The sequence below is a fragment of the Enoplosus armatus genome, chromosome 14 (genome assembly GCF_043641665.1).
Source record: "Enoplosus armatus isolate fEnoArm2 chromosome 14, fEnoArm2.hap1, whole genome shotgun sequence".
Classification (NCBI taxonomy): Eukaryota; Metazoa; Chordata; class Actinopteri; order Centrarchiformes; family Enoplosidae; genus Enoplosus; species Enoplosus armatus.
In genome coordinates, this window is record NC_092193.1 from 22,382,886 (window position 1) to 22,403,483 (window position 20,598).

The 20,598-nt window shown below is 43.9% G+C and overlaps 2 protein-coding genes across 2 annotated transcripts; both read left to right on the forward strand.

Annotated features, from left to right (window-relative positions):
• Positions 1–2,517: 2,517 nt before the first annotated feature.
• Positions 2,518–11,113, forward strand: c14h5orf22 (chromosome 14 C5orf22 homolog). Its single transcript, XM_070919181.1, has 10 exons — positions 2,518–2,586; positions 3,410–3,555; positions 4,799–4,948; positions 5,092–5,225; positions 6,025–6,317; positions 7,492–7,554; positions 7,901–8,022; positions 9,241–9,307; positions 9,569–9,708; positions 9,824–11,113. The coding sequence occupies exons 1-10, from the start codon at positions 2,518–2,520 to the stop codon at positions 9,978–9,980; spliced, it is 1,341 nt and encodes a 446-aa protein (XP_070775282.1). The 3' UTR covers positions 9,981–11,113.
• A 2,343-nt stretch (positions 11,114–13,456) lies between these two features.
• On the forward strand, positions 13,457–20,352 carry LOC139296940 (uncharacterized). The gene is made up of 7 exons (XM_070919513.1): positions 13,457–13,600; positions 17,437–17,581; positions 17,697–17,792; positions 18,762–18,906; positions 19,081–19,226; positions 19,353–19,492; positions 19,699–20,352. The coding sequence occupies exons 1-7, from the start codon at positions 13,501–13,503 to the stop codon at positions 19,845–19,847; spliced, it is 921 nt and encodes a 306-aa protein (XP_070775614.1). The 5' UTR covers positions 13,457–13,500; the 3' UTR covers positions 19,848–20,352.
• Positions 20,353–20,598: the final 246 nt, after the last annotated feature.

Below are 20,598 nucleotides of genomic sequence, written 5' to 3' on the forward strand. Positions count from 1 at the left end.
TTCTCCAAGTTTGAGACGCTGCATCACCCCCCCCCCCCCCCCTTAGCCACTGAGTCCACCTTGGTTTTCAGTTTTTATCTTTTTGCACAATTTTAAAACAGACTCAAAACTGACACAGATAACAAATGATATGCAGTGCAGGGAGAGGCAGAAAACTTAGTGGGCTCACGTGAAATAATGTCGAAATTTCGCACTTACAGAGAACACAAAAAGGAACATGCAGAATAATATGGCTGCATAAACCTGATTAACTAATAATCCGCTGGCCCAGTCCCCGTCCAGACACGAAACTGGATCCGCACCAGCGTTGGCCCGTCGTGCCAAAGGACACTGTGGCCACCAGAACTGCTGATTGACCCCCAATCAGTCCCGAATTACATCTTCAGCGCAACATTCTGTGAAGTAGCAAGAAGTCAACCAGAAGTTACCAGAAGTTACAGACCAAAACGTGGCTGGACGCTCTGCTCTACGACCTCTTTGCCTCGACCCTGTGAAGGAAGTGGTTGAGTGTTCGGAACAATGCAATGTCCTCCTGCTGCGTGTCTGTCCGTCTTCTCCTGTCTCCTCGCCCTCTCTTCCACCCCTCCACCCCTCTGCCTCCATCAGGTATGCTGCGTCCCTCCTCCGTCTGCGTTGCTACCTCCACTCGCCGGGCCCCCTCTCTCCCGTGGGCCGCGGTCCAAACCAAAAGGAGGAGAGATCAAAGCCTTCCGTTGCTCTCAGAGGCCACCGAGATCAAAGGATGGATATATAAGTAGACTCTCCCCCTCTCTCTCTCTCTCTCACACACACACACACACACACACACACACATCGCACATCTATACAGGAGCACTGGTCCAACTGATAGTGTTGGTCTAAGATGATAAAAAAAAGAAAAATGTTTTCAGCTGTTTTCCAAGCTGATCAGATAAGTATTTTCTTTTTCGTTTTCTCTTTCTTTCTTTCTTTCTTTTCTTTTTTGTTGTCCTGGTTTGGACTGACCAATTCCCCTGGCTCGACAGTCCCTGAGCCTGGTGGCTCGGGACCAGATGCTGTGTCACATGCCATTTCCCCAACGAGGTCCATGGATGGCAAGCTTCGCTCCTGGTGACGCGCCCCTGCAGTTTCCACCACCCTCTGCAGAGCCGTATGGTTGAGGGCGGTGCAACTGCCAGAACAGGCGGCGAAGCAGCCGCTCAGGATACTCTCGGTGCTGCACCTGTGGAAGTTGCAGACGGGTGTGTATGCTCTGATATGCTAACTTCTTCATTTCTTTCCTCTGCTGTGAAATGAAATCACATTCTCTATTACAGTAATAAATTATACATTGAATTACAGTAAGCGTGGCATTCATCGTAGATCACACATCTATGTCATGAAGGTTGTCACATAAAGATGCTGTGGCTGACGTGTGCGTTCATTCGGAGTCGTGTTTGTGTCCATTTGTCTCCCCGGCCTCTGAGAGCAGGTGATGCACACTCATCTACAATAACTCTTAGGACTTGCACGCTTGCAAGGACGGTTGTCTGACTCACCTACTGTGCAGCCTGTTAACGCACCGCTGCGTTGCCTTATGTGGTAGTATAATATGTGGGGTGTAAAAACCAAGACAATGAATTAAACGACTAAAATGCTCCATAGAGCTGAGGGGAACTGCAGATTTGGTTTACAATTCGCTGCAAGCACAGTGGTTACAAGTGACAACTAAAACAACTGCATTAGATGCACCTGTTAACATCTAATGCAATCCAATGCGACAGCTCAGTCATAGATTCTCCCTTTACAACCATGAGAGGGATAAGAAGGCAGATCTTCTCTACTGGTCAATAGTAATAGTAAGGGGGGGGGGGGCTTTCTGGATGGGGTATGTAAGAATATCATAAAAGCGGTTAAATAAGAGTACCATGCTTGTATGCTTATGTTTAAAATGATCAATGTCCAGTATTACAGACATATGTAGAGGCTGATGATTTGCTCCCATACTCAATCTAACCTCCAGTATTGGAAAAATTAAAAAAAAAAAAAAATGTGATCACAATAATAGCAATAGAGTAATAATGAGGGATTCAGAATGTATCTGGTAGGGTTTAGTGACTTACATATTTCATATTTGTATGGTTGCTGTTCTCTAAGTCTCTAAACTGAACATTTCCTCATATGTAATGTTTAATGAACCCAAGTTTTACAGTTTAACGTCTCCACTTTTCGTTCTGTTTTATTGCCGACTTTACGTAGCGCTGGGAACCTTTGTTTTTTGAACGTGACTCTCGTTTCTATCCGGACTTTAAAAACAATGCGGGGCGTCATTTCCGGTGCGTCGGGATTTAACTCATGCCAGGCGGTTTAATGGCTGTCAGCTGTGCTCTGCTAGGTGTGCTGTTTCAAACTATTTCTGGCGAAACGTGAGCAAAATGAGAGGGAGGTGTTATAACGTGACATTAATTAGCGAAAGTCGAGTTTAATAATACCTTTATCGGACGTAATATATATATATTTATATATACATATTTATAAAAACAGTTATTCACTATTAAAATGAGTGCTGTGCCGCTGAAGAGGTTCTACACGGAGCTGCCAGTGTGGATAGTTGAAGACCACCACGACGTAAGCCCGGTTTCTGTGTGAATACAGCTTATTATTCCACTGTAACATTGCCTTGTCTCTCGACTTCCACTTAGGATCAACAAAATGACTGCCTATATATATATTATGATAGCTATATAGCTAGCTATGGCTGATTAATGCCCCATGGCTTATTACTGATTGGGAAACGCAGCCAATAGCAATGAGTCTTAAGAGGAGAGAACGTGCTCCCATACGCACTGAAAACTTCAATTTAAAGCTACAGTAATCAATATTATTGAATTCAAATTTTGGTTGAAATAACTCATTTTGACCATTTCATGTCAGTAGCAATGTTTAAATGAAGGGCTCCTTTTTAAAAAAAAAAAAAAAAAAAAATTTAATTAATTAAAAAGTGTCTGTAACGACCCGCCCCCTTTGTGTTTAGTCTTTTTAAAAACTGGACCAGGTCTGAATCAAACAACCAATCAGGGTAATCAGGGGTTGTGATCTGATCCAGAAGGTGGAACCCCTCCCCCGGGATCAATAAAGTATTTCTGATTCTGATTCTGATTCTTCTGTAGAACGCCCTTGTTTGTACTGAGTCGATGTGATTGGCCAGTTACGGGCCAGTTAACCCTGATTGGTTGTTTGATTCAGATTGGGTCCAGTTTCTTTTAAAAGACTAAATACAAAGGGGGGGCAGTTTCTTTTAAAGGAGCCCATCAATTAGGTATTGTCTGTGTAAGATTCTGTGCTTCCAATGAACGACGACCAAATAGCTTGAATATTGTACGAGTTGTTGAAATACGTAAGAATGAATCAAAAGAGCTTCAAATTGCTTGTTTTGCTGTATCTTTGCTAGGTGGTGTGTCATATTTATCGCGCCATTGCATCGAGACACCTCCCGCTGAAGAACATAAAGATGGTTCATTTAGACTCCCATCCTGATCTGCTCATCCCTGTCAACATGTCTGCTGACACTGTCTTTGATAAGGAGAAACTTTTCAGGTGGGTTTTGTTTCAAACAGACGGTATCCTACGACCCAGATTGAGTCCCTCCAAGCTTTTCCTTCAGGCTGGTTCAGAGGGCTGGGACAGCCAAATCAGGAAGCTGCGGCTTGTTTATGTAGACCCACGTTTACGCACCATAGTGAGACGTCCATGTCTTGTTTGATTATAAAGCAGGTCTGGGTGCTGTATAAATACTGTGAAAGTATCAAAACGCTCAGTCCACGGAGAAATGAAACGCAGCCCGTATTCAGACACTGTGCCTTTAAACGAGCCATCGGGACTTCCGTAAGGTTGTGATGTCACAACTATACAGTCACCACACTCAGCCACACCCCCCCAACAGGTCATCTGCTCCAGGCACAGCACCACCCACCAAGTACAGGGACGCTCATCCACCCGCTCAGTCTGTCTGAGGTATTGGAGCGCTCTGCTCAGGAACTACTCTTCAAGTGTTTGGAGGTTGTTCAGTTTGTCTCAAACGGCTTGTTTCAGACAGAGGGGGGGGGGGGGCTGAGGGGCTGCATGAAGGGCCAGGAGAAGATAAATACTGTGAATCATGCAGAGCTGCTCTAGTGGAGTCCCAGAATGAAAAGATAGAGCTGGAAATGAGCATCATATGGGACCTTTAAGGTCGCAGCTGAAGCTGCTTCACAATAAAAGCCTTAAAAGGCCAATGGAACGCTTTAAAGCTGGATCTACTTTCTACAGAAGAAACGTCTCTATGAAACCATTGACAGTATGTTCTGTAAATCCAGACACTGTGTCTAGACAGATATATTGCTGTTTAACTTTCCAAATGTTTTTTTTTCAATGCTGGGGTCACCAACAAAATAAAGTCTACCGAAACGGACATTATGAATCTCCGAGTGAGCTCATCGAAATCATGTTGGTACATTTCGGCAAATGAATTCCTCCGGACAGACTGTCCTTTTTTCAGGTTACCATTTTAATGCAGCGGAAAGTACAAGCAGCCAATCAAGCGGTTTCAATTGATGTAATTGACCTAAATGTGTTGTTGGCTTTGCAATATTACTTATTTAGTTCTTAACCACTGAATATGTGCAATAAATGTTCATATTTTCTCAGCGTCATTATCCATGACTTTCAGTTTAGTGTTCGGTGCAGAAGGTTAATATGAGGGATTATATATAACATATAATTATGTTTCATGTTGTCTAAAAGTCAGGCTGTTACATAGTGTCGGACTCCGCCAATCGCTGTAATGTGTTTTGTTTTTCAGTGAGCTGAGTATAGAAAACTGGATCATGCCCATGGTGTATGCCGGCCACGTGTCCTGTGTGGCCTGGCTGCATCCATACTGGGCCCAGCAGATCCGAGAGGGAGAGCACAGGATGGCTGTAGGAAAGGACTCATCCACCACCACTATCAGGTGGGACGCACAGTAAAACCGAGCCACGCTTCTTTGGGTTACCCTCTGTCGCTTTATTAAGTGTGTGTCTTTGCTTAAAGGTCTTAATAGGCCATATATAATCCTTTCCCTCCCTCTGTTTCTGCCCCCCCCCTTCTCTGCAGGGTGACCAGCACGGACAACTACTTCCTCAGTGACGGCCTGTATGTTACTGAGGAGCAGCTGGAGAACTCTAAACCCCTCAGGCTCAACGTGGTCAAAGTCAATCCAGTCCAACCGAGTCCCAGGTCCCTTACAGGTGTGCACAGGGACTGGGCCTCAGTGGGTTGAGCTGTGTCGGAGGTTATACTTTTATGAGGGACACGAGGATGCGCGCGCACAGGCACACGGCAACGCATTACACTTTCCTGTTGCCGGTTTCAGGTTGCCAACCGGTCTGAGTTTAGTCAGTGAAGCGATGACAAACGCCCAAGTGACGCCTTCAGACAGCTGGACTGTCAGTCCAAACAGTCCAACGCTCAGAGACACTCAGTTTCCAGTGATATAAAGCGGACAGATCCCCACACTGGCAGAGAGAGTGTGTTGGGATTTTCGATTGAAAACGGACTTGACTTGATGACTCGGGTATTAAGATTGTGACTAATCGATTAACCAACCAAGCATTTCATCTCTAATTTCTGCGTCTCAGAGCAAAATAAAAACTATACTTCTCACTATGAGGGATGGGTTCACCACATGGACACACAGTTGTGGTGATTATGTGTGCTCATGTTGCGAGGCTACTGTCAATCGAATCTGACCGAACCACATCCACACAGTGCCGAGGAAGACGAGTCTTAAAAACTCCTAATGAAATCTAAGGGTGTTGCTTATTTAGTCGTGAATATCTAATGTGATCAAGGGAAACGTTTCATTTCTATTTCATAGTATAATGTAACCCGACAATCCAGATTCATCTTTAACAAATGTAGTTCTTGGATTGGATTATTTTATCCAGGTGTTCGCGGCGTATTCACCGACATATAATACCTTTTTTATTTTTTTATAACTTTATCATTGACTTACACTGTTTCGTGCTCCTCTGCCCGCCACTTCAGACAAGACAACAGGACAGAACACAGAGAGGTGGCTTGCCAAGAGACCCCGCACGGACCATGCTGAGGCTGGGGAAGCCAGCTGCTCCGAGCCCCTCTCGAGGCGCACTGACGCGCTGCAGCCAGCAGAGGGCGGCAATTGGACAGGCTCGGGAGACGGCGGCGATGCGGAAGGATCCACCGGTTATGTCGTTAAGGGAGTGACCGCGTTCCTGAGCGAGACAGAGCCATACATCCTGGACATTGATTTGGATTTCTTCTCATGTAAGAACCCCTTCAAGGAATTATACACACAGGTACGTCCCGTTGTTCTGCAGCAGCTTCTTTACACAGATGTGATTGCTTTTACGCTTATTGAAAACCACAAACCATGTATTTAATCAAACATTTGCAAGCCAACTTACTTCAGTTATTGCCCTTGATCGGCACCACCTTCAAACAGTGAGAAATTTGAACTTCCTGAAAAACAGGACATGACCGTGAGACTAGAGTCTGGAATGATTCAACAGGAAAAAGGTAAAGACTCCATGGGGCTTTAAATGAGGTGGGGGGGGTCCTCGATTCCAATAGAAACAAAAGGCTCGCTACCACAAACGTTAGAAATGCAGACATTGTGGAAGATGTGAGAAGTTATTGGTGTTTTCTGGTGCTCGGTTGGTTTACGTCAGTGCTTCGGGCACTGATTAAAAGGCTGGTGTTCTGATCTCCAAGCTCATCCTCCATACACGCTGAAGTGTCCTTGAGCAAGACAGTTACCGTATAATACAGGTCATCCATTGTACCCACAGTTTATATCATCATAAGACCACTGATTGGGCCCGTACAGATATGAAACCGATAAGTATGATAATACTGATGATGCCGTTTTTAGGCTTTAACCTCTAATTTACCTCTTGGGTCAACTTTATTTATGTTGTGAAAAATGTCATGTATGAATGTGTCGCTACATTTCCCATCGGTGAGGCGAGCACGTGACCCCAGAGCTAAGATGCCACTTGACAAGTAGCAATAGGCCGTATGGAATAGCCTGAATGACTGAATGAACCCCTCTAGAAGGAATGGAGGATTCATGTTTGTGTGTTAATTGTGTGTAAGTAAAGACCCCGAACTGTCAAAATAACAGAAATATGTCGTCATGATGCCACTTGGGCAGAAACAGCGTGAGAATCAGCATTGTTCCACAGTGAAGCTTCTAAGCTTAACAGCCGACAGGCAATTTACATGGTACAAAACTAAAGCTAAAAAAGTGCTATTATCGTTCTGGTTGGTCTTTTAGTAAGTTTTTATTAGTGAACATAACCATATTATGCCAAAATTCACAGTTTTACTCAACACTGGATCCAGTCTTTGGCCATTTAGCTATTAGAAAAACACTAGTACAATGAAAGGCTCCCTCTGTAGCTTAAATGCAACCTAGTAAAAAGCGTTTCTTTGAATTGAACCTCAGCCCCATGTTGTCTCTGTGTCAAGGAAGAGTACGCCATCCTTAAGGAGCTCTACAACTTTAGAGGACCCGGCCCCGACGCCAGTCAGGTCAGCCCACTTTGTTTCATAAACGTCTTTTCAACCAGTTCTTGCCTCATTTGGGGCAAGTGAGTGATGTAATACCACAAGAGCATGTATAAACAGTGAATTTTTCAGATTTGTTTTACACTGTTGTGGTAAAGCATGAGGTTACTGAGTTAGAAAACCCCATTAAGTGGAGTCGTAAATAGTTCAACTATCTGTAGGAGCACAGGTAGTGTTGTGTTCTTTGATTGTGTACATTTGCAGTGTTTTAGGAGGTCATGCCACGATGACAGTACAGAAGAATATCTAGAATATTTGTAGCTGCTCACTCTGTTTTGAAATGATTAACGTTAGATGTGTGTGTGTCCAGGAGGAGCTGGACGAGTGTGTGGATCGCCGCGTACGTCAGTTGGAGGACCTGGAGGCAGCGTTCGCCGATCTGCTGGAGGACGACGGGGAGGAGACGGTGACGCGCTGGGCCAGCAACCCTGGGTGAAGTTTCACGCCACTGCGACAGTATAGAGAACTACACGACATGCTGCCTTAGCATTAGCATTGGGGGATAGTGCTCAACCTGTGTAAAAGTTTCCGGTCCACCAGGTCAGCCAAAACACAAGTAAAGACGGAACAAATAACAGCAGTCGGTCTGTCACAGCGAAGTGTCTCGGAAAGCAACAACCGGGTGCGCTAGCATGTACAATACCAGGGATGCGTCGGAAATCACTCCCCATCTACTGCGCAGCACTCTTATGTTTACCCGCCGCCATTTTATTTGAGTGTCGAAATCAGATTTGTTTCAGATTTATGCTCTATGTGGTTCCCTCAAAGTTCGCACAATGCAGTGTGGCACATTTTAGAGATGCGACAATGACTGACAGCCAAAAGAACTGATCAGTAAGCACCTGAAATCTCAATTTAATGCTTGAATGCGCGATTTCAGACACAGTCCGGGGCTCTGGAACTGGCTAAACTACTAACTCTTGATATTACTAAGTACACCTGTCTTATGTCCTGCTATATGTCAAAATGTTTTGTTGTGAAAGAAATTGTGAAAGAGGGTCAATAAAAGGTGGAACTTATCCGGCTCTAAAAGCTGCAACCATACCAAAAGCATGCACACACCCACACAGTCCTGGGAGGAGGTCTAACCCATCAAACTAAGTGGGAACACCTGTGTTGGCAGACTGTGTGCATGTGTGCGTGTGCGTGTGCGTGTGTGTGCGTGTGTGTGTGTGTGTGTGTGTGTGTGTGTGTGTGTGTGTGTGTGTGTGTGTGGTCTATGGCTATAGCCGAACCCGCCTACTATGCTAGCAGTACGTACTGATTTGGCCAAAGCATGCAGTATGCAAACAAAAGCTAAATATGCAGTATGTCACAAACACCCGGATGTCGTACTGATTCATAAAGAATCTCCAGTGCGCATCGGACCGGTCCACCTCGCATACTGTGCCCCACAATGCAAAGCGCTGGCGGCGGTTTGCCGTTAACGTAAAACTTCCACTTATTTCACCTCAGCGGCCCACCAACGTCTGCTTCTGAACACATTTGAGGGCGAGAAATAAGCGAGCCAGCTACTGAATCTTTCAACTCACATTAGATCTACAAGGCCTCATTTAAACGTTTGTCTCAACTTTCATCGGGCAGGGGCAGATTACACTGCAATACTGAGTGTATTATCTTCCTGTGGTTTTTTTCCTTGTGTGTTTCCAGCATGGCTTCATTAGCCCAACTGGTTTCCAGTTTGAGGTCGAGAAACCCGTGCCCCGACTATGAAATGGTAAGAATGAACAAGAACCACACCAACAACTCTTTAGCCTCCTAATTGCAGGCGAAGCTTGTCATTTTTGTCTGCTTTTTGTTTACTGTGCCTTTCAAAATAAAGGCATAAATAACTCACATGAAATGGCTGGTATCAAGTTTCATACTGGGGCCTTGTTTTATCCACATTATATTTTTTTATTACCTTTTATTGATCTCATTGGTTCTCTCCTCTTCTTTTCTTCCTTTCCCCTCCCCCCCTCCATACGTCCTCTCTCAGGTCCATCAGGCGGGGTTAACCTGCGACTCCGTCGAGCTGCCTCACCACATCAGCACTGACGAGGAGATCGACAGGCTCATCTTAGCCGTACAGCTGTTCCTGAGGGCTCTGCCCAAACCTACACTGGTTACCATGTCCAGGTATATAATCACAGCCACACCGGGTTAAACAGCTGACATTTGATCTCATACAAGACCTAGTAGTGAAGAAAAGAGAGGCTAAATGTGGTTTTTATCGCCGCGTGTGTGTCTTCAGGTCCAGCCTAGATGAATACTGCCCCGTGGAGCAGGTGGATTCAGTGCAGAGCAGAGTACTGGCTGTGCTGGAGAGCCTGTACGGACCGCTGGACTTACACAAAGACTATGAAAACAACAGCACAGGGACTCAAGACTGCCAACCACAGGCCTCTTAACGAGCACACGCATACGCTTGAAGGACAACTCTTAAAAGTGGCCACAGGAGGTCTCCATGCCGGGACTAGTTTTGTCGCAGAAGACACTGACACTGTTTCCACGCACAGGAGAAACCAGTTCACTCTGATTAACGTGAGAAGCGATGGGTCTGTTTTGTTGCCTCGTGTTCCTGGACCCTTTACTCCGACCTTTCTCTAAACTGACAACAGATGGGTGAAAAGCGTACGTCTCATTCCTCAGCTGTCTTGAATTTGTCCGACCACAGAGAATCTCAACCCGGTATTTCTACGGGAGGATGAGGATTTAGCCTTTCCACCCAAAAAAAGAAAAAAAAGATGATGTTATTGTAACTAGAGAGAAAATAATTCAACTGTAAATCAGTCAACTGCTGATTTGTGGATTAGATGGGACTAATACGGCACTGGATTCACGTGGACTTGAGGGTTGTTTGCAAAGTGATCATAAGAGAGGTGGTTCGAGGAGAGGCCTTCAAGAACACCACCTCGTTCGTAGCCGCTCAGTAGCTACAAGAGCTAGAACAATATATAGGTTAATGATAGCTTTTCTTTTTGGTGTCATAGTCGCAATAATGAGCCAACAACGACACAAAGATAAATATGACAACAGTACGACGGTACACACAAATAAATCAAATTTAAAAAAAAAAACACCAAAATAGTAGATTAATACAGTTTTGTCAACACCCTCTCAGAGACTGGATTAAGACCCCAAACTTTATCAAAACAAATCTGGGGTTTCCCTTAAACTATACATCATTTCGTTCATATGGAACGCAGGTGAACAACGAATGAAACCACACCGATACAAAGGAGGGATTATTGCTCCTCTCAGAAATGCTTGGATATTGTCAGTAAGTGTTGTAAGCTATGAGCGACCCCCCCCCCATAAGAAACTGGCGCACAGGTGGAGTCTTTCTGATTATACGTAGTCAAGGCTTCCACAGCAAAACGAGTCCAGCGCCGAAGCACGCGTCTGAAATGGATATTAGCTTAGCGCCAATGTGTGGTGTCTGAAGTGAGGAGAGCTGTCAGTACGGAAGTGCCAAAGATGTGTGTCTGTCCACCAGAGAGCACCGCGAGATGTCGTGTTTAAATAAAACACTTATATCGGCCAGTGTTATCATTATCAGGAGTTTTTTTTTGTTTGTTTGTTTGTTTGTTTGTTTGTTTTTTCCCCCCCACAGGTCGGGCTTCAGTTCAGTTTACCAGCGTGTGCAGACATGTCGTGCTGTGGTGTGTCCAGACTCTTCACTGGAGAACGTCAAATCAATTATTGAGCCAAGGACAGTGTTGAGTATTTGCAGTCGGTTGCTCAAGGCTTTTAAAAGGCCTGATAGGACCAGTCGTCCTCTGCAGCGGGTCTCATGCCATAAAAAGGTTGTAGACGGCGGAGTGTTGAGGCAGAATATGGAAGATGTCAGGAACAGGGGGGGTTAAATATATATATATATATATATATATATATATATGTTATTAGGATCAAAGAGTGTCGTGTTAACTACATCAGTTTTATGTTGATGCGAGACGTTTCCTGACATGGAGGCACTGACGGTTTGTCTACTCTTCAGAACTCTGGCAGTATTGAAGGAGGAAAAAGTAATTATCTGAGTCAGAGAGGAGTTCAGGTGTGTGTGTGTGTGTGTGTGTGTGTGTGTGTTTTATTGTGCGTTCTCGTCCTCAAAGAAAACTGAGGATGTTTTCAAAAATGCGACACACATAATGCTGCACTTATCGGTGTATAAAGGTTATACAACAATAATAACAATGGATCAAATGACTATAAAGGGGGGGGGGGGGGCGCTGGTAGTAAGGAAGCAACAGAGAATTAGCACCGACTCTGCAGTTCCCTTCAGCTTCAGTGTTTTAGCTCCTTGCAACTCGCTGTTGGGTTTTTTGTTTTTTTTGGGGGGGGGTTGGCCTTGCATCAACTCATCTCCAGCTGCAGCAGCCAGCTGTTTTCACTGTTCCACCACCTGTGCAGCACCAAACAGCAGGCAGACAAAGTCAGAGAGCTAGCTGGTGGAGCGCAGTGGAGCATTTAGCAGCTAAACAGACAGAGCTAGAAAAAAAGAAAAAAAAAAAGCAAATATTGGACTTGAATTCATCCGGTAGAAACACAACTCAATGTTGTGGAATGCTAATGTTGTAAAGTGAATAGGTTATTGCTTGCTAACAATGCTCAACAACACAACTTCATAGGATGGCGATGAGTTAGCTTTGCTTGCTAGCTTGCGCCGCTATCCTCAAACGGCCAAAATGAATTGGCTCGGCTTTAAATTCACTAGCTGACCGCCAACGGTCGGGAAACTCATGGAGTCACCGTTGGCACACGTGGCGCCCAGTGCGGCGCTAACAGCAATTCCCAGTAGCACTGTGCTAGCGTCCATCGCCCAGTAGCTACGGGCCGTCACTCCACGTTGCGGTGAAGCTTGTGCTAATGATGTAGCACATGATGGCAAAATACTAGAAAAAAAATACAGCACTCTCATATGCTAACATGCAATTTTACTAATGTTCTCAATTCGAATTGCTTCTTCACTTGCGTTATCAAAGCAACAGATATTCTCTCTTCATCTGCCACTCGTATACAGAACTTTTACTCTAGTTCAAACTGGTCATCTGTTCATCTGCAACTATTTTCCAGTCAATAATAAATATGAAATATTAAAGGGCATTCCAGCGATTTAGTATTGCACTTCCATAAAGCTGGGTAATTTTTAAAAAGAATGCGGCAGAGGCCAAGGTATACTGGCTCTTTGTCCCCAGTAATGGTCAAGTTCAAACAACACTGAAACCCACAATTTCCATGATGCAAATCAGTGCTGCTCTCTTAAGGCTGCTGTACTTCCAACAATGGCCCTGTATGAACCTGGACTGTGTCTGTCTGTGTTGTGTGTGTGTGTGTGTGTGTGTGACCGTTTGGATGTGCAGAAGAACGCAGAACATTAAATCCACATTAGAACCTGTCTGCAGATTGAAATAATCAGTGAAGTTACGCTGCGGTGGGATCGCACTATTTAATAAACAAACAAAAAAAAGAAAACAGAATGGAAGATCAAGTTGTAGCCTAAAAGACACCGTTTGCCTATATTAGTGTGTGCGGCGTTTACAGACTGACGCTCTGTCGGACAGGCGGAGTTTTGGCATTGCCTATGTGAGGCAGAACGGGTCGCTCGTTTTTCATTTATTCTACGTTTGTTCTTTTTCTTTTTTTTTTTCTTCATCCTCTAGCTTTTCATACGTTTTTGGCCCGCCCGCTCGAAATACAATTTCTGCCTACGCCACCGTTCCAGTGAGCACTCTCTTGTCTTTTTAAAAAAAAAAATTCCCTTCCACGGCTGTGGGCGTTTACATAGAGCACGTGAAGGCACCGTTTGGTCAACGTGCGCGCCTGTCTCTCTCCGCCCTGACTGTCACTAACAGCCAGCCGGCGGTGGCAGACGGTACACGGACGAAGCGACAGACAGACAAACAAACAAACAAACAAACGTCAGCCGCAATGAAGGAAAACAGTTTGCCCCGAATATGTGTAATTATCTTGTGTGCGGCGGTTTTTATTGCCGTGCTAGTTGTCAACGCGTTGGCTGGAACGGGCAGAGGTGAGTTAAAACAACGTTATTCAGAGACACTCGCGTCTTCTCGCAGTGCGCCCGAGCCGAACGTAAAGATTTCTGAACTCTGTCCGACGCTAGCGCAGTTACTTTGTAACGCGTTTTAATGCGACATAACGTGTGAAGCAACGTTTGTTTTGTCTTTTACTTATACAACCGTGTTTTCACTGGTTACGAAACAGTTTTTTTTTTTACTGGGAGGGAGGCTCCCAGTTAATTATCTATTGCTGGCAACGTCGTTACCGTTGTTAGACAACAATGAGGAATTCTTTCCAGAACGTGCGCGTGTGACGTGAAGTTAGCATGTTTAGCCGCTAGCGTCAGTAGCGCTGTAGTTAGCACGGCAGACTAAAAATAATAACTTTGAAGTTTGAAGAGTCTTTGTTTAAAGAAGACGCGATCATGTTTCTTTTTTTTTTTAACTGTTCGTGGTGTTAACTATCTGAATGGGAAGTTAGTGCTCACGGCGTTAAAACGACTTGCAACATCATCAGCAACGTGATAGTTTTTATTAGAACTACTTTCCACCAAAAGAAGTAGCGTCAATTAACTATGCTAAATAAATAAACTAATATACCAAATAACTAAATACTATCAGGAGCACTTGCGGTGTCCCTACACCCACTGCGGGGGGGGGTCATTTAATGAAGCATCCATGGGTAAGTTAGGGTGTGGCATGAAAATCCAAGCCAGCCTCTCACAAATGGATTCCAGCTGTTGATACACTGTAAGACATTTTATGTTATTTCAACTTGCAAATGGAAGTTCACCTGCTACCTTGAAAACTCAACTTGAAGACAACATTTGTTTCAACTCGTTAATTAAAGTTCATCTAGTTGATATGACTACAATGTTCTAGTCGTCTCAACATTGTTTTTTAAGTTGTCTAAGTTGATTTGACTTTGTACTCAGAGTCAAAACAAAGACTAACCTTACATTATCAGTGCAAGAACACCTTATTTACCTCGTCAAACAAACTCACATTTTGATATTATTATAACTCATACTTTCAAGTTCTATATTTATATAACTTGCCATGTCAACTTAAGAGGATTTACATTTTAAATATGTTTCAACTTAGATGTATAAGTTATATTGACTGATTATTGCAAGTTTGCTTGATTTATTAATCACAATTAATAGTTGCAGCGCATTTGTTCATAAATATAATTTATTCTAAAAACCAATGAACTTTGATCTCAAACCGGCCTTCACAACACAGATGATCAATATCATAAGATCAACAAGAACAATGTTGCACATCGTTGCACATGCCTACGTCAAGGCACTTGAGTGTTTACACATTGGTCCCACAGTTTCCAGTCTAATAAAATCTATATACTGAATATGAAGAACAAGGTACATTGTAAAATATTTCCCAAATACTGCCAAAACTGTAATTGACAATAGGTCAGATGAAGAAAGAGAAATAAGGGATTACTGAGAGCTTTTATGAACCATACAATAAACTTCCTTGACTAGATAGAAGATTCTTTTAAAACAATTCTAAAATAAATGTGTTGGTTCATTATGAAAGTTACTTCCTCAAAACAAGCCTTCGTGTCCAATCAACAGTCCAACCTGCATTCCTTTTATGATCACATCAAGGGTTTCTCCATGAGCCTAATGACAAAGACACACACATCTTAACTGACATTTCCAAATTTTAAGCATCACTGCCAGTCAAAGAAAATACATAAAATATGCTAAATGAGTTCTAATTTTCCAGTGGTTACTTTATGCTGCTACGTTTTAAATGTAATACAATTGAAATAAATACAGGGCAAAGAGCAAGGTCAGCACTTCTGCAGTCATTATTGCCATTGCTAACTTAACCCATAGTAATACTTACAAGTTCTGTAACTATGAGCATTACATTGGCTATGGCAAAACCTCGAATTAAGCAAGTGAAAACTGTGTATAAAATCAGTTAAGGGCAGCCGTTCTTCTGTTTTGGTTTGTGTCCTCCAGGAAAAAAAAAAAGACAAGAGTACGTATATATGATACCCAAGCTAGAATCCTAATTTTAGTGCACATTATTGGTAATAGTTTCTCCATACAATAATTGCCTCCTTTTGAAGACACTGCAGGACACCACTCGGGGTCAACCTTCTTCCAGGTGCTACAGCAGCTTTGTATGCTTCCAACAGACTTGGAACCATGGCATCCAGTCCTTCTAGGAATGACTCCAGCAGGTCTTTGGTGACAATTCTGCTGAACTCGGCCCATCGCTGAAACAGACAGAACAAAACAACAGACAAAAGACAGGCGTGAGAGAAAATAAGAGCAGCATGTAACAGCTGTAGCAATTGAAACAAAGAAATCATAAATACACCTGCAAGAAAGAGTACACACTTTATGTTGTGGAAGAAGTATTCATATCCTATAGTTCAGTAAAAGTACTAATACCACATTGAAAATACTCCACTGCAAGTTCAAGTCCAGCATTATCAGCAAACTTAAGGAACTTAAAGCGGAAGTCTTCCCATTGCAGTAAAATGTTTCCTCTTTGTATGTTTTTTTTTTAGCTGAAGTTTCAACTTCATGTATAAGTTATATTGACAGACTATTGCAAGTTTGCTTGCAAAGTAAGTCAGACATATGTAGTGGAGTGGTTTTAAAGATTACAGGGCAGAAAACGATGCTTGGGGTGATTCAGAATTAAATTCACAGTGTTTAGGTTCACTTTCTTATTGCATAGTTGTCATAGTAAAATGAATGAGTCGTTTAGCGGTGTAGTTCGTTACGGAGCCACATCGTAACGTACGGTAATGTTACGCAACGTGAGGTTTGAAAAAGAAATTACACGACACTTACCATCATAATGAAAAGAAACGTTGGTTATTTCATAATAAATCAAGTGGAGCTGTACGCTCTGCCATTTCTCCTCGCTGTGTGTCTCAGTGCTGACCTTCAGACCCCCCCCCATTGCAATTGAAGCTACCACAGAAATACATTTATCCAACATTTCACAGTCTTCTCTTCCACTAATCAGATCATGACCCCTCAAATTTATCAGGTGACCCCTGCAAAGGGCCCAACCCCCTAGTTTGGGAGCCACTTGACTTAACTATTTAACAGTCTAAGTACTACTTTGAATGAAGCGGTCTCACCAACTCATGAACGACGGTTCTTTATTTTTTAAAATGACGCCCCTATGCTCTTGCACACAACTGCACTAGCATCTGAGAAGCTACGAAACAGGGAGAAGAGGCCGACTTTGAATGTCGTGTTTACAAACTGAAAAATCCTACTCGTTCTCCCTTTTAAAGTAAAGGCTCTGATTACTTCTTCCACCACTGTACTTAAGCAGGGAACACTGTTGACCTGACCTCAACCCCATCCAACACCTTTTGGATGAACCGAGCGAGTCGGATATCACGATTTTGGCTTCCCGCAACTGAATGAACGCGATGGGCTGCGATATTGACGTTTAAAATGCGTCCTCCGCTCATAGAAAACTCCACTGAATGTCAAATCAAGCGCTTCCTAAACTAAAACAGCCAGCCACCAGGGGGTGCGATTGAGATGTTTCGGCTTCACTTTTGAGGAAGTGCATGCTTTGCTTTTAGGGAGCGGTCAAATGTCCTGGAGGTTGTGGCTGCAGTGCAGAGTAAAAGAGTAAAATACAACAAGAGAGCAGACGGGCAAAACGAAAGTCAAACATTTGGAGCAGGAGGCGAAGAGTCCCATCATCCCTTGTTTTGGAAGTATTTTGGATTTAGGGCAAGTGATGTTAAGAACAAATCACATGCAAGGAGTGGAAAACACCACGAACTGCAGCGCGACGAAAGCATGAATATAACGTCTCTGTTGTCTTCCAGGTCCCTTCCACTCCACTACAGGCAATGTGTCGGCCCGCTATGAGACAAACATCACTCCGGCCGGCTGGACCTTCTCTATCTGGGGCGTCATCTATACCTGGCTCACCCTGATGGTCATATACATCACTACATATGTATTCAGAGGGTAAGCTAGCATGAAACTAGATAATATTTACTAACGCAGATGTAATCTGGTCTGATGGGACTCATCAGTCAGAGCAACACGCAGATGAAACTGACACTTCTCTGTCTGTGAATAGATCCTGGGCTCAGTGTCTGCTGCCCTACACCTTCTACTTTTGCTGGCTGTCCAACATGGTGATGAACGTGACATGGCTGCTGCTGTGGGACAGAGAGTATGTCTTCTACTTCTATCATTCATTCACGCAATTACATGGAAAACCTTCAAAACGACGACAGGGTTAGGGCCACTAAGGCCGAGGGGAGGGCAAGGAGGAGGGATGTTTTTACATTTCGGCAGTGATGTACTACCATTGAGAGGAAGTAGTGTAAATAAAGGAGAGCATTTGATGTGTATTTCTGATGAAACTGCAAATATAAATGATATATTCTTATCCGTTCACCCCACAAACAAAAGATATCGGTCTCTGTAGTTTTCTGCCTTCAATACTACGGAGGTGAATTGAATTTCAAACAGCTTTCCAGAAACAGTGGAACTACCACATGCCAAAGAAATAGTCCCTATGAAAACTGTTGACCGTGTGTTCTGTCAATTATGTGGAATCAAAGAGACACGATTTCTGGAAAGACGCGTTGCTGTTGCATTTTTAAATATGAGCCGTTGACCTCCATCGTAGAAGGAAGGAGCGACGGATATCTTAAAACATGCCCGAATAAAAGCTAAATATCTGTAGGAAAATGAGCAAATATGTTTTTTAGTTATTTGGGTGAACTGAACCTTTTTAGATCACGATTAGATGGGAATTAGTGTAGAAATGAATGATTGTTTTACAAATGGATTGGTTGCCCTCTTTATTCTTACCTGCAAATATTATTAGTTTGATTATAATTTGATGTTTAGTTCAGTTTTTTTTGCCTCATTATTGATGAGCATAAGAAATAAGTTCCACATGGCGTGATACAATTAGTGAAACGTGATCATGGCTAGAAATATGAAAGAAGAGGGGGGCCCTCGTGGCGCTCTAAAAATCCCAGCGGAAGTTAATGATTACTCCCGGCAGAGTTCATTTTATCAGCTATCTCTGGATTGTCCTCTCGTAATAGACCACTTGACACTGAGCGTGCTGATACGATGCGTTCACTGCCCCCTCTCTCTTTTCCTCTCTCTCCCTCTTGTCTTGAAGGTTGATGCTGGCGGCTCTGGTTGTATTAATCATGATAGCGATGACCAACTACAGCGCTCTGTTCCTCTGCTGCTTCGCCACAGACTACTATGGACTCTGGTTGCAGACCTACCACCGCAAAGACCTGTTCTGCCTCAGAGTACTGGTACGGCAGAGTGTGTGTGTGTGTGTGTGTGTGTGTGTGTGTGTGTGTGTGTGTGTGTGTGTGTGTGTGTGTGTGTGTGTGTGTGTGTGTGTGTGTGTGGATGGATGGATGTTACCTCAGACATACACTCTGTCCCATGTGAGTGATGCCGTCTTTGTGCTTATAAACGTTCAGGTCCAGAACGGTTTGGCTCTCTACACCACATGGACATCCATCGCCTCCCTGATCAACTTCTCACTGGTCCTCCACCTGTGGGGCGTGGACAGGGTCACCGCAGCGACAGCTTCTCTGTGCATCCTGTTTGCGGAGGTGGTGGGCTGGTAAGCTCTGATTGGGCGAGCATTTACCATGTGACGCTAGCAGATTCGCTGGCTTTTTAGTTTGGACTGAAATGCTGGTCTCAGCAGCAGCATCACCTGGGGTTAACCGTTTGTCTTTGTGTGCAGGTTCATCCTCGAGAACTGGGTGCTGGACCGCTGGGTGCGTAACATCCTGACCGTCTACCCCGTGGTGATTGTGGCCCTGGTCGGAAACATCTTCAAACATTTCAACCCAGACGATCCCACTCCAAATTCCGTGTTTATGGGTGAGTTTAGCATAAACTGGATCACTCAACCAACACCCGCGACCTCACCAGCACCAGCCAACCACTTCCATCTTTGTAGCGTAGCCTAACAAGCTAACTACGTGACTTTTCATCTGACCTCTGCTGAATGTGCACATTAAGGCTGCCTTTATGTCCATTCTTAATCATTAAGTTCTGGTGGTTTGTCCTGTTTTCCGCCCTACCAGTCGTGCTGCTGGTGTTGGCCTGTGTCCTGCTGGTTTTCCGAGTCTGCACGGTCATCTGGAGAAACATCAGGCGCCCCCTCCACTCCCCGGGCTCGGCGCGGCTGATGATCTCGCCCCTCGACGGCAGCAAATTCAAGATCTTCACCTAAACGGCACGTCCTGTCCCGCTGTGGCCTTCGAACTCTCAGCCCCCAGACGCCACTCTCACTAGGTTACATTTTCACCCAAGCCACTGCCACGCTAAAGGGTAAATGTGCTGTGGGGTCATTCTTGTGAAGGTATTACACTAGTCATGGGTTCCATTTCTTGGAGTGTAATGTTTGAAATTGGCTTGAAAATGTATTAAGAGTCTGTAATGGGAAGGCTGGAAAACGTCTCTCCTGTCAGACCGCTCAATGCGACTATATGTCTACATGCAAAGCACTTTTTATACACACGCATGTGATTTGATTGTTCTGTATTGCTGTTTTTTGGCTGTTTTTATTGTTTTCTAAATGTTATGTGTATCCATGCACTGACAATAGACTTTATACTTGTCAATATGTATGTTGGCTTTTTGACTTTCATTTTGAACAAGTAAACAGTCGTCTTTTCTACACACACGTCATAATCTCTTTCTGATTTGCCAATTAAAGCCTTGATTTTCACATGGAATGCAGTCTGGTTTCCTGTCAAATAAAATGGTAGGTACAGTAGGACAAACGTTTCCCCACCGTACAGACACAGCCACCGCCACATCCACACGAGTACTGGGGATGGAGATTGGTGCCGGGTGTGTATGTAGATGCTCTTAGACATAATAACAAGAATCCCAGATCCCAGAAGTAGCGCCCACATGGAAGAGTCACTGGATCCTTCAGAAGATCCAGCAAGGTTTAGATCTTCCCCTTCCCAGTGATG